The sequence below is a fragment of the Pteropus vampyrus genome, unplaced genomic scaffold (assembly GCF_000151845.1).
Source record: "Pteropus vampyrus isolate Shadow unplaced genomic scaffold, Pvam_2.0 Scaffold16, whole genome shotgun sequence".
Lineage (NCBI taxonomy): Eukaryota > Metazoa > Chordata > Mammalia > Chiroptera > Pteropodidae > Pteropus > Pteropus vampyrus.
The window spans coordinates 6,947,681-6,961,052 of record NW_011888797.1 but is presented as its reverse complement, the minus strand read 5'-3'; the positions used below and the strand labels follow the sequence as shown (position 1 = coordinate 6,961,052).

General features: G+C 50.4%; 1 protein-coding gene across 1 annotated transcript in view; it reads left to right on the top strand.

The window, feature by feature from the left end:
• Nucleotides 1-13,372, top strand: part of SYN3 (synapsin III) — a 443,545-nt gene that overhangs the window by 406,742 nt on the left and 23,431 nt on the right. Inside the window, exons 8-10 of the mRNA XM_023527457.1 lie at nt 3,118-3,260; nt 7,901-7,975; nt 12,219-12,321. Of these exons, the coding sequence (XP_023383225.1) occupies nt 3,118-3,260; nt 7,901-7,975; nt 12,219-12,321 (321 nt within the window). The remainder of the gene's footprint in view (nt 1-3,117; nt 3,261-7,900; nt 7,976-12,218; nt 12,322-13,372) is intronic.

Sequence of the window (13,372 nt, the reverse complement as noted above, 5' to 3'; positions counted from 1 at the left end):
TAGTTCTCTTAGGTAGTACTTGGTGGCTTTTCCTCTTAGGAAGACTGAATTGTGTTACTAGCCAGTCTCCTTTCCTGTAACGGACACATAAAATCGATCACATGCTTAGCCAGACGTAACCATGTTTACTTTTAACCTCTAAACACAATTTTGTGTTCTCGCCTTTATTTGTCTTTCTAGTCCTGTTATTTTTTTACCTTTTATTATGGTAAAAATTTTCAAATATATACAATAGAAGAAAAAATTGTAAACTATATCCTTATGTACCAGTCACCCAACTTTATCCATTATTCAGTGTTGGTCCATTTTGTATTACAGACCCTTCACACTTTCTTTCAAACACCATGAGATATTTCTTCATTTTTTTAAAGATGAAATCTAATTTTCATACTATAAAATTTGCTTTTGTCAAGTGTACAATTTAGTGGTTTTTTAGTATATTCACAAGATGGAACCATCGGCACTCTATAATTCCAAGACATTATCATCACCCCGTACCCATTAGCAGTCACTCCCATGCTCCCTTTTCCTGAAAATTCACAACAGAAATGTAGTTTGGCTGCTTTACCAAAGACCAAAATAACGATGGCTTAAACCAGATTAAGGTTTACTTGTCTCTCATGTAAGAGTCTGAGCATGCACAGTCAAGGGCGGATTGGGGACAGCATTGGGAGTCCAGGTTCTTTCCACCTTGTTACTCAGCCATGCTCACCGTTCGGGTTCCGTCCTGTGGTCCAAGATGGCTGCTCCAGCTCCCACCATCAGGTCCACATCCCAGTCAGGTAGAAGAAGGGAAAGGAAAAGGGAAGAGTCCCTTTGTTCTAAAGGTGCCACCCAGAGGTTGCTCTCATCATGTCTACTCACATTTTCATTGAGCAGACTTGGATACTTGGCTACATCTACCTGTGAGGGAGACTAAAACAAAGTAATCTTTAGCTGAGAGACCAGATGCCCAGATAAGACTTAGGGGACCTGTTACTGAAGGAGGAGGGGACAGTGAGTAGTCAGGCTTAGAAGACCTAGAACAACAGGTAGGTTCGGCCATGAATGGGAAGAGCCACACTGAAGAAGTGGGAAAGCCGATGAGCCTGGAAAGGAATGGAAAATAGGGAACTCTTGCCTGGTCACCTTTATTTTCTCTGCGAAGCGAGACTCAGAGTCATCTGAGAGGCTGACTGTCAGTGTGCCGAGATGAGAGGTTTGCAAAGCTCTGTCCCCGGCATTGTTTACAATCCATCAGGATGGAACAGCAGCCACACACTTGCAGATACCCTGAGAGGGTTCAAAGAACAGCTGTGCTTTTGGAGTCTTTTGAGTGTCATTCCCAGCTCTGTGCTTAGATGCTATATGGCTTTGCACAAGACAAGAAACCTGTTTCTCAATGGCCATAATAATGCCCACCCTGCCTTCCTCACAGTCCTGTTTTGGGTCCCACAGGAGAGCTGTGAAGGTGCTTTGTAAGTATGGAAAGTGAGACAGATGTGGATGGACATCATCATGAAGGGACAGAGTTGTCAGGGCAACTCCGAGTCTCGAGGAGAGGCAGGAATGGACCAGAAGGAGAGGTCGTGGGGACAGGACAGCCTCCCACACAGGCTGCCATCTCCCGCCTGGCCCCTCCAGGAGATCTGGGCTCTGCCCGCCTCTGGCCAGCATCAGAACCCTTCTGCTGCCTGAGTGATGGTGACAGAGGAGGGGACAGACCACCAAGCAGCCCACAGATGCTGGGAGTCAGCCTCCGTTATGTCTTGAGATCACTATCACAGAACCTTGGCCTCATCCCCTGCACTTGGCCTTGGAAGCTCTCCTGGGACCTCTCCCTGACCCCAGGGCACTTCCCTGTCTTCCTGGCCCAGCCCAGTAAACAGTGTGAATTTCTCCACCAAGCCTTTGGCCTAGCAGAGCTTACCATGTCCAGTGTGTGCACGCGCGTGCGCAAAAGCACACACGCTCACTGTCTTCATACACAAGCACCACATATGACACACCACAGATACAACACGCAATGAGTATCAAACACGTACAAACATACCACATACATATACCAAACTACACACACATTTCACACACTTCACACAAACGCAACCACATGCACATGCCCTACACATACACGCCATACACACGTACACACTCCCTTCTTTCTAACTGGTCTCTCTCTATCCCATATCCATTCAGCTCTCTCTACAGTTGCTCAGGTGATTTTTCTAAACACAGATAAAGCTACTTTTTAGTTTAAACTCCTCTCCTTCCTCCAGTGGCTTTCCAGAGACTTTGGGCTAAAATTCAAGCTACTGAGGCCATCTATAGTCTGTTCCCTGTGAGCCCCTTCAGCTGTCCCCCACCTTCCAGCCCCATTGGCCAATAATAACCAACGGCCCATCCCCCACCCCAGGCAGCCCCCAACCTCCACTTTGCCCTTCTGCAGCCTCTCCAGAGATCACCCTGCTGCTCAGTCCTTCTGAAAAGCACACTCATTCTTCCAAACCCTGCTCAAGCTCACCTCTTCTACCAAGATTCCCTGACTCCCCAAGTAGTAGCCCCTTTCCTCTTCTAGGGGTATGTAGTGGTGTTGCAGAAAAATCAGACCGGCGAGAAACCAAGCAGCACTGAGAGAGTTGGAGAACTCAAGTTTATTATGCCGGCGGTCCCAGAAGAGCTAGTGCTCTGAAGATCTGGGCCCTGAGCTCAGGGGCAACCTTGCTTTTGTAGGGCTCATCTGCGCAGTTACAGTTGGCATGAGCCGATCGGTTAATTTTCCCTCAGACGGTTACAGAGCATGAGATTCTCAGACAGGAATTTAGGCAAAGGGGATACATCTGTTATCCAGACAGAACAAGCGAAAGGGAGGGTGTGTCTTCAGTTGATCTCGAGGTCACCCTGCCCTTCGGCCTATGCGGCAAGCATGTCTACAGAAGCAGAACAAGGAGCTGATTACCAGGTCAGCCATTTGAGTAGAAAATTCCTCTTCATTGGAGAGACTTGTTTCCTACATCTGTACCCCTTGCTCGCCGGTGACCTTCTCAAAGTCACTCCATATGGGGCACTGGGTCCTGGCATTGGGCAGGTGCTCGGTGAACGCTGGGCAGGTGGCACTCACCCTCTCATCCCCCCACACAGATCAAAGTAGAAAACCAGCATGACTACCAGGACGTCACCAGCATGGTAGCGATGGCCAAAACCTACGCCACCACCGAGGCCTTCATCGACTCCAAGTACGACATCCGCATCCAGAAAATTGGATCCAACTACAAGGCTTACATGTGAGTCCCTGGGTAGCGGCTGGGAGCTGGGGGGAGGGGTGGGAAGAATGGAGATTAGAGATGTGTGTCCAGCCGTGTCTCCCCCACCCCAGGCAGAGACCCCCTCAGCACGTCACTCCCTTTCTGACTCCTTTACTGACCTTCTCTGGTCTGTACAGCTGAGGCTGATGTTCCATCACGGCTTATCCCGGGGCGGAAATCTGTCTACCTAAATGAGGACTATCTCCCCAGGGGAAGAAAGATGCCTTGTTGGGGTTTGGGGCTTGGTCAAAAAGCTGAAGGGATGAAGAAGTACAAATTGGTAGTCACAAAGCAGTCATGGGGATGTGGAGTCCAGCATAGGGACTATAGTCAACAATATCGTAATGGCCGTGCGTAGTGCCAGGTTGGAACTAGAGTAATCGGGGGATCGCTCTGTAAATTATACAAACACCTGAAACTAATATAAAATTTAAAAACAAATTTAAAGAAAAAGAAAGACACCTGGCATGTTTGAGGGGAACTTCAAGTATACACAGGATGTATGTCATAGGAGACAAGACTGAGAGAAACTTGAGGACAAATGAAGGAGGACAAATGCCTAGTTGAAGGTTTTGAATTGTCTTCTGTTCTCTTCTGAGCAGAAAAGTCACATGATCTGACTTGTATTAATAAAAAGATGGCTCTGGGGCCATGAGCTGCAAAGGGGTTTCTCTGGAATCAATAAGACCAGTTAGGAGATTGTATCATATTTCTCTGGCTGCAACAGGAACCACATCTGACTAATTTGATGGAGCTTTTCAAAGAGAATTTATTAGAAAACTATGGTTTATCAGAAACTTAAACGGACAAAGAAACAAAACCACTAAATTATCATTATCAGAAATATTAGGATCCGGGGCAGCCCCAGGGATCATAGCCAGAAGCAATGGACGATCTTCATGGCACTTTGATTGGGAAGTGAATCTGCCCCAATCACTTTCAGGACTTAACTCGAGTTTATGATTTCACGGAAATAGTGTGGATTAGTCCAACTTGGGTCACAGGCGTTTGGTTAGAAAAGGGCAGGAAACCAGTAAGCAGAGTCCCACCGAGATGGCGTGCAGTATGGGCAGGGTCATTCCCCTGTGGAAACGGAGGTGCTATGATTAAGGGAAAAGGAATGAGCGACAGAAAATGCAGCACACATTCGCCCCAGGGTGGGGGTGGCTGGGGCACGGCCGGACTGATGCCGGAGCTGTGGCTCTCAGGACGAGTGGGCGTTCTTGGCTGGGTGAGAGGGCTGGGTCTTTAGAGAGGTTTTCTCTGCTCCGAGGCCTCTCTCTGTCACTTTGGAATGTTGTTGTTGGTTCCACTTGAACTGACAAGACCCCGGAGAGCCAACCAGGGCCTGTTTGCCAAGAATTTATGGAGCGCTGACTGTGCACATGGCTCCATATTGGAGGACCACGAAGCCTGGCTCTGGATGGTTGGAAATTTCTATATGCTTCTGTGCAATGAAGCTTGTGCTGTAGGTCAGGGTCAGCAAACCACAGCCCACATGCCCAATCCAGCTGCCACTGTTTCTGTAAATAAAGTCTTAACCATCACAGCCATACATATCCATGTATGTAATATCTAGGGTTGCTTTTGCACTGCCTGGATTGCCTAGACCAGGGGTCGGCAAACTTATTCTGTAAAGGGCCAGATTGCAGGCCATACAGTCTCTGCTGTAACTACTCCATTCTGCCATTGCCTGGGTAGCTGGAGAACATGCAGGCAGTTGACCTCTAAGGAAATATGCCCTGGAAAGGGATAGAGCCAGTTCTCGAGGAATACTTCTGCCCTGTCCTGCCAATCACTCTTCCACCCATTTACCAGGCCATACCTGTCATCACTCTCAGCGCCCCCGGGGTGATGAGATTGTCCCCTCTGCCCACTCTGCGTCAAGGGACATCCCAGCGTGGCAGTCCAGCACATTCCGAAGGCCTCCGCCGTCTCTCGTGATATCACTTCCCTCCCGTCCTCACTGTTAGACTTTCCACTTGACATTGACGACACCTTGTCCCAGTTTCTCTTCTTGAGGATTACCTCACTGCCGCCTTGTTTATGCTGAGCCTTTCTGCCCTGACAGCTCCAATCCGTCATTAGTTATGGCGTTTCCTGGACCTCGGCCTGGCCCAGATCCGAGGGAGGGGGTTCGTGTCAGGCCTCAGTGTAGAACATCCTCTCCACCCCTGACCATTCAATCTCCTTTCTGGCCTCCTTCCTGCCCTGCACTCAGGCCTTTGTGCCTGTTGCTACAGGGGTGTCATTGTTTTCAGACCCTCTCAGCAGACAGATCTAGGAAAGCTGTGTGTGTATCTTAACCCGTGTATACACACATATCTGTAATTATTTCTATAACAATATCCGTCTATGTCTAAAGCTAAATGGAGACATCATATTGCTGTCTCAGACTTTGATATCGTGCCACATGATTCATCTATAACTTCCCACTCCAACAGGGGAAAACCTGGCTCTCACCATCCACCATCCTTTTACTGACTTGTTCATTCCCAGTACACGTGCTCAGTTGCAAAACCGTTAACCCATAGCCCTACGAGAAACACTACCAGCTTGCGTAGTCATACAGTCTCCACTCATTTCCAAGGTTACTTAGGTCAGCTCCTTCACCCCAACCCCCTCCTTCTTCATTGAGGGGGGTCAGTGTCATACATTTGCAATATAGACAGAATCTTTTGTCACAGTCTACATTCCATCCTACATGGCAGCAGCTGGATCACATTTGAGCCAGCTCACTGTTTTCCCCAAGCCTGTGACGGGCTCTGCCATGGACAGTCATAGCTAAAAGCGTGGAGTTTCTCAGATATGGTTTGGTGGCTTCTGCCGCTAAGTGGGAATGATAACGATAATAATGTCCATGTCATTAAGTTTTGTGAGGCTGAAACAAGCCAGTGCTCGCAAAGCCCTTAGACCCATGTCTCACACATAGAAAGCACTCATTAAATATCAACTCTCACTCTCATTATCTTCCTGGAAGGAGAGCAACCTGGCTGTGTCCCTTCCACTCCTGGCGTTTGAATGCCTTCTTTTCTTGTCTCCACTTACCAGAAAATAAGAGCAGCACCCATTATACTATGAGATCTATGGGAATATTGCCTTTAATCTACACACTACCGTTTAAGGATGGTACTTTCATTATTCCCACTTCACCAACGAGAAAATAAAGTCTCGAAGTTGTTGTCCATGGTTATACAGCTAGAAAATGCTAGGACCAAGATTCGAACCCACATCTGCCTGATTCAAGTCAGTTTTACCTTCTCTTACCACTGTATAGATCCCATTAAAGCAAACCCTACTCATCTCAATCGCTACCTTCTGGGTCAAATTAAGAGATTCTGGTTTCTTCTTCGTTTCCCCCAGTGCTCTTCACTCATTTTGCATATTGATAACCCCACCATGCCTATACTCTGGTTTTGGGCTAGTCTACCCTCCTGGGTAGTGAGCAGCCTGAGTAGGGGGCATCTCTGCACACCTAGATTATTTTCCAGGACACAGGGTAGCCCAGTGAGTGTTTACCAAATTGAATTGAGTTGAGTTGAGCTGAACCGAATGAAACTAAACTGACGTAAAGTTCATCAAGGTCGCTGCACCCCTTAGTAATTATGACTGCTATCGGCCACCATCTAGTCTCAGCATCTGCCATCCTCAGATACATTTTATTTTTTTTTTTTAGAAGGATATATTTTTGTAGCAATTCCTCTCCCCAGTTCACCCTTTAATCCAACCGCATGCCTTCTCTTGGCCATAAAACAAATCGCTTTACCTCTGCCACTTTCCTGAGCCTAAATTTGCCATCGGAGGTGAATTGTCTGGATTTTTCCCCCGCATACACACAGTCGCTTACCCACCTACTGCATGCTAGGTCCCACTAGACATCAGGGGATCATTCATACATGTCTCCTGCCCTCAGAGAAAAGAGGACACTAAAGCAGTCATTACAGGTGAGATGAGCATCGCTAGGCATTGGTATAGGGTGTAGTGTAGGGGGCCCCACTCTTACCGGGGAACGTGGGCTGCCAAGAAGTCACGTTGCAGATGAAAGCTGAAGGATGAGTAAGACTTAGCGAGGCAAAGATGGAGACGAAGACTGGCTCAGGCAAAGGGAAGAAGATGTGTGGAGGCCTCGATGTAGGAAAGAGCCATGGGCATCAGAACACCTGCAGGGGGTCAGCTGATGCTGGAGCAGAAAAATCAAGGAAACTGAAGGCTTTCCTGCTCTTCACCATGGGAAAGTAATCACTCCTCCTCATGAATCACTTTCCCTACATTTTGGGGCTCTCAAAAAATTCCAGAATCACCAGGGGTTATACTGCCCTAGTTCTTCTTCTCAAAAATAGAGGCCAAGGTTTGGAGGATTTCATCCAATGATATAGACATTTTTAAAATTTAGTTTTTAGATTTCAAAGGTGGCTTTGAAAAAGATACATGAAATCCAAGAAATAAGGGCAATCAACATGAAAAATAAAGCTGAGGACGGGATGTGTACCTAGGAATGCATGTCATAATCTGAGCCAGATATTTGAATCAGAGCCTCCTAACAGCCAAAGTGAAGAAGGAAAGCAGATCAGTGACAGCTATCCCTAATGCCCTCACTGTGTTATTTGTTCTGATACCAGGAGAACCTCCATCTCTGGAAACTGGAAGGCTAACACAGGCTCTGCCATGCTGGAGCAAGTGGCCATGACAGAGAGGTAAGAGACAAAGGAGGTGCTTATGGAGAGGCAGCAGCCATGGTGGAAGATGGGTGAGGTCTACAACAAAAAGCCTCACCGCCCACAGGTCACCCTCCTAGGCATGGCCCCTCGATTGCCCATATCGAGCTGCAGAGCAGGTATTAGAACCTCATTTTATAGAAAGTTCAGAAAGGGAATGTGACTTGTCCAGGGTCACAGAGCTGGTCAGTGACAGAGCAGAGGATAAAATCCTGATGTCTTGACTCCAAGTCCAGGAGTCTTTCCAGTCCTTGTCAGTCTCTCCCTGCTCTGACCACGTCATGGAAGTGTCCTTATTGGGGCACAAGGGCTATGGGAGTGTCCGCTCCTCTCTCGAACTTATTTCCATCCCATTGTGAGGACAGGTTTCCTGTGAATCATTAAGGTGGCAGCTGTGCACTCTGGCTGAAGGTCCCTCAGGTCTTCTTTAAACATTCTGTGAGCCACCCTCACCTAAAGAAGGCCCAGTCACCTGCTCTCAGGGCCAACAGCACACACACACTCTTTCCTGCATGCCCAGTGACATACACGTGCAAGCATGCAAAGGTACTGGGTAGAGCATGGGCTTTGGGGTCAGAGAGATCCGTCCAGTGAACATGAATTGGGTGCCTATTGCATTCCATGTTGTACTGACCACTAAAGAGACCAAAATTAAAAGATCCAACCCTTCTTTTTCAAAATTCTCTATCAGTTGCAAGTGTCACAATGCAAATCTGATTGTTTTTAGCCAATGGAGGAAATTGATTGGCTAGTGGCAATGAAAACTCCAGAGACACAGCTCCGAGAAGACTCAAGGGCTCACTCTACCTACTTCAGTTCAGCTTTCTTCTATATTGGCTCCGGTCCAGCCAGATCGCTCATATGGTGGCCCATAGTGGCTCCAGGCTTTCATCCTGACAGTGTCGAGTCCAGCAGAGAGAAAACTTCTTTTTCCCAACCATTTCAACCAAAGCCTGGACACTTGAGCCTTATTCACTGATTGGCCTAGCTCAGGTCACATGACTATCCCTGAACCAACAATGGCTGTGGCTCAGAAAGCTGCAACTCTGTGATTGGACAGACCTATGTCATGTCTGCCCCTGGAGATTGGAGCAGGACCACCCGCTACAGCAAGAGTGACTGAGGGAGACTTAGGGAGAGATGTAACGCCATGGAAGGAAACAAATGTTATGCAGACTGAAATTATAGTCATCCACTCCCAGCTCCCCAGCTAACAAAGGAGACAGAGTGTGGTGATGTTAGGGTGGAGGTGATGTTAGGGTGGTGGGAGCACAGAGAAGGGGCACCCAACACAGACCAGGGAGGGGCGAGATCAGGGAAGGCTCCCTGAGAGAGGCAGTGCCAGAATCACATACAAACGAGTAGGAGTTCGGAGGCATTCCTTTATTACTTTGTTAGTTATTTGTTCAACACCAACTGGGAGCCAGTTATTGAGCTAGGCCCTGGAGAAATGGTGGCCAGCAAGACGGCCATGGTCTCGGCCCTCATCGAACTTCCGTTCAGGGGCTGTAAGCTGAGAAAGCAGCATGGACAACAGTGAGTGGTCCTGCCCCACCTAAGCTGTGTTACCGAGGGTAAGTTAACCGACCTTTCTGAACTTCTCCAGCTGTAAATTGGAGGTAATAATACCCAGCTCTAGGTGCTGATTGAGAGTGATGTTCGATACCTAACCCAGTACTGGCCCGTGGCAGGGAGGGGCGTTGCAGACGGGGCTTCCCTCCCTTCCCCTCAACTCCAGGTGGCAGCTGCTGCCTTCAATCTGGGAACCCACCTGTGCTAACTAGTCTTGGGCAGGTGCGCTCATTACCTGCCACAAGTGAATCATCTGATCTGGGGCAAGCTTATCCTTCTCCCAGTGGGCATTCATGGGATCGTCATGGCCTTTTTCTCCCTGGCCTTTCCAGAATGTGAATCCAGCCTTCCTCAATGCCTCAAGAGTTGCTCATAAATGTCCGTAGCCGGCCACCACGTCACTGACTCTGCTCAGTTCCAGGCCACATGGGCCATCCTTGCAGGAGCTTACCATGGCAGTGGGTCTGCTCTGGCCTGGAATTTACTTTCTGTTCTGCAAAGTCATGGGACAGAGCTCCCCAGTCCCATCTCCACAGGCGGAACATCCCTGGGACCCATAAACAGGCCCCAACCCCTCCCTCCACCTGGCTCAACTGTGTTCCAGGAAGCCTGACTCCCAGGCAAAACCAGAGACATGGTTTGGTCAGTGCAAGTCCTACCCGGCCGGAGGGGAGCGTGGACCCCACGTTCTCCGGTCTCTTCCACACTGCTCCACCCACGAAGTTCTTTCCTTGGCCCTGAGGGGATTGGGGTGCTCTATGCCCCCTGAGGTGCACCCAGTAGGTGACCTGGAATTTTGTCATTGAAAACAACCTCTAGAAACCAGTTGCCTCTGGGCCTACGTACAGACTTCCATCTTCCATTGAGAAGAAACTTGATTATGAGTGTGTCTCAGGGCACGGGTCTCTCTAAGCTGGAGGTGCCCGCCAGTCAGCCACTGATGCCAAATACAAGGTCCCAGATCAGAGAGTCCAAAGTTTGTCCCCCAATGTGGCTGCATGTGCGACTCACATGAGAAGCTTTAAGAACGTGTGGAGATTATCCTCACATCTGGCTGTTTTTGTGTGTGTTTATTTGCTTAACTCTCCTGGTACTTCTGATGCACAACCAGAATCAGACCAAGGCCGTCCCCTTTCTCAGATAAGGAAACCGAGGCTGCGGGAGGGACCGGCTCACCCACAATTATTGAGAAAATTAATAGCGAGAATCCAGGTTGCTGGTCTTTCACGCCGATGGAGAACAGACTGTGATGTGTTCTGACTGAGAGGAAGGTGGCTCGCTCCACTATGGAATCAAACAGCATCCAGGTTTGGAAGCCGGCACAGTCCATCATTAACCTCTCGAGCCTCAGTCTCCTCATCGGTAAAATGAATTCAACCTTCCTGACGGAGTCGTGGCGTTAGAACGAGGACTCAGCCACCCCCGACACACACATGCACAGAACGCCTGGCACATAGCAGAAGCTTAACAGGCATAAGTTTTCGTCCTCTCTTGAGTTCTGTGACCTCCCATGCTGCTGCTAGAGCTGAATGAAAGAATCGAACTAGGAGCCAGGAGAGCTGGGTAATAAATCCTGGCTCTATTACCGTCTTGCTGTGTGATCCGGCCAAGCTTCTCTCCCTCTCTGGGCCTCGATGAGCATGGGCAGATAAGATGAGTTGGTTCTAAGAACACTTGAGCCATGATTTCTTCTCACTCCAGGCCTTGTGGTTCAGAGACACAAATAGATCTCAGAGCAGGCATGCCCCGTGTGACCCTGGAGAGTGGGGAGAGAAGCAAGGAACAGTGACACAAAGTCCCCTGTGACTCTCAAATCCAGCCACCACAGGGGAGGCCAAGTGCAAGCCTGGGGAGACTTCTCACATACAACCGTCCCCTTGTTGCTGGGGCAGAGTCTAGCGTGGAGATCTCTTCCCTGCAAAGTAAACTGGCCTCACAGCCATCGAGTGGCTGGAAAGAGAACAAAGCAGCAGGTCCAGAGGGCCAGGCCCCGGCCTGGGGAACAGCCCCACAGGCTCCCCTGCCTGCCCACCCCAGGCTCAAGGGAGAATGCGCCCTTTGTCCCCCTCCGGCTCTCATCTAGCCCGGTCACTGGGGCTGGAAGGGCAGCCGGGAGGGATTTCTGGAGCCCTAGAGCCGCTTTCCCAAGGGAAAAGGGCTGCAGAGGCAGCTGGGGTCCAGGACAGCTCTGGATGGGGGCAGGGCCAGCTTCCCGCTACTGCGGAGCCAGCAAGGTGGGGCTCTGGGGTAGGGCCGGGGATCCCTCCCCACTCTTACCTTCCACCTTCCTCCCTCCTGCCTGCCTGGCTCCCTTCCCTCTCCCTCTCCCTCTCTGTCTCGCTGCCCATCTATGTCTCTGCCTTTTTTCACTTTTTTACACTCCGTCCTTCCCACTGCCTCTCTGTCTCTCTGTGTCTCTGTCTCTTTCTGTCCCTCCGTCTTTCCTGCCACATCTCTGTCTCCTATTACGTCTTACCCTCTCTCTCCATCTCTGAATGGGTTCCTGTGTGTCACTGTCTCTCTTCGCTGCCTGTTTTTCTGTGCGTTTCTCTGTGTCTCTCCATCTTTATGTCTCCACCTCTGTCCCCTCCTGCTCCCCCTTCCCTACTGTGTCCCCTCTACACTCACGTCTGTCTATCCATCCCTGCAGGTACAGGCTGTGGGTGGACAGCTGCTCAGAAATGTTCGGCGGCCTGGACATCTGCGCCGTCAAGGCCGTCCACAGCAAGGACGGCAGAGATTACATCATCGAGGTGAGGGATGAGGCAGAGGTCCTCCTGGCTGGGTCCAGCAGAAGGAACCCAAATGTGGTCTCCCGCATGATCGGCTGTGTCCTGACCCGTGGTGGGCAGCTCCCAGGGGCTTCTCACCCACCGCCCTCATGCATCTCCCCACCCCCACTCTCAGCTGTATCTAAGGCCTTGTGTCCAGGGGTTCTGAGCTGGGCCTTGAAAGCTCCAGGCACGAGGTTTAACAGTTTTCCCTAACCCAAAGGCCCATGGGTGGGGCAAGGCCATCAGCAACATCCTGTCCCATTGGGCCTCTCAAATTTTCTGTGTCCGACTGTGTAAAGTCACCATGCAGAGCTTCCATCGTCTGTTCACCCAACAAACATGTCCTTCCGGGCTCCCATGGGCTAGGCATGGGTGCGGCTCTGGGGACACAAAACAGAGGTGGGATGTGCAGCCTGGCAGGGAAAAGGATGATAAACAAGCAATCGCAGGGCCCTGAAGGTTAGGGAAGGAGACACGGTCATGCAGGGGTGTGAATGGAAGGACAGATGTGGGGACAGTAATTGTAAGAGAGAGGTTCAAGCGGGGTGAGGGTCCTAGAAGCTGCCCCACAGCCCTCCTGCAGCCCCCGTCTCTCACGGGGCCACGACCCCCTGCCATCCTCCAGGACCATCACCTACTTGTCCCTGTAGTCCTGTGCCCTCCGCCACCGCCACCAGCTTCCTGTCCATGCTCCTCCGGATCCCACAATCCGCCGCTCTCCTCCCTGACTCCTCTCTGTCTCTCCCGGCCCCACACCCTCCTCTCCCCTCTCTTCAACGCCACTTCCGTGTCCCCCACAATCACAGCTCACGACTCTCCACTGCTTTCCCCTCAAAATGCCCCTCTGGCCTCGGAGTTCTCCCTTCTCCCCAGTTTCACCCGGGCTCACACACACCCCCCTCCCAAGAGCCGCTTCTGGTGCTCGCCACACGGCAGCCGCGGGCAGCGCTGACACTGGGCCAGGACACTGGGCCAGGTCGCGGGAGGGAGAGCCCTGCGGCTGCCCCTTCCTGGGGAAGCACATGGCCGG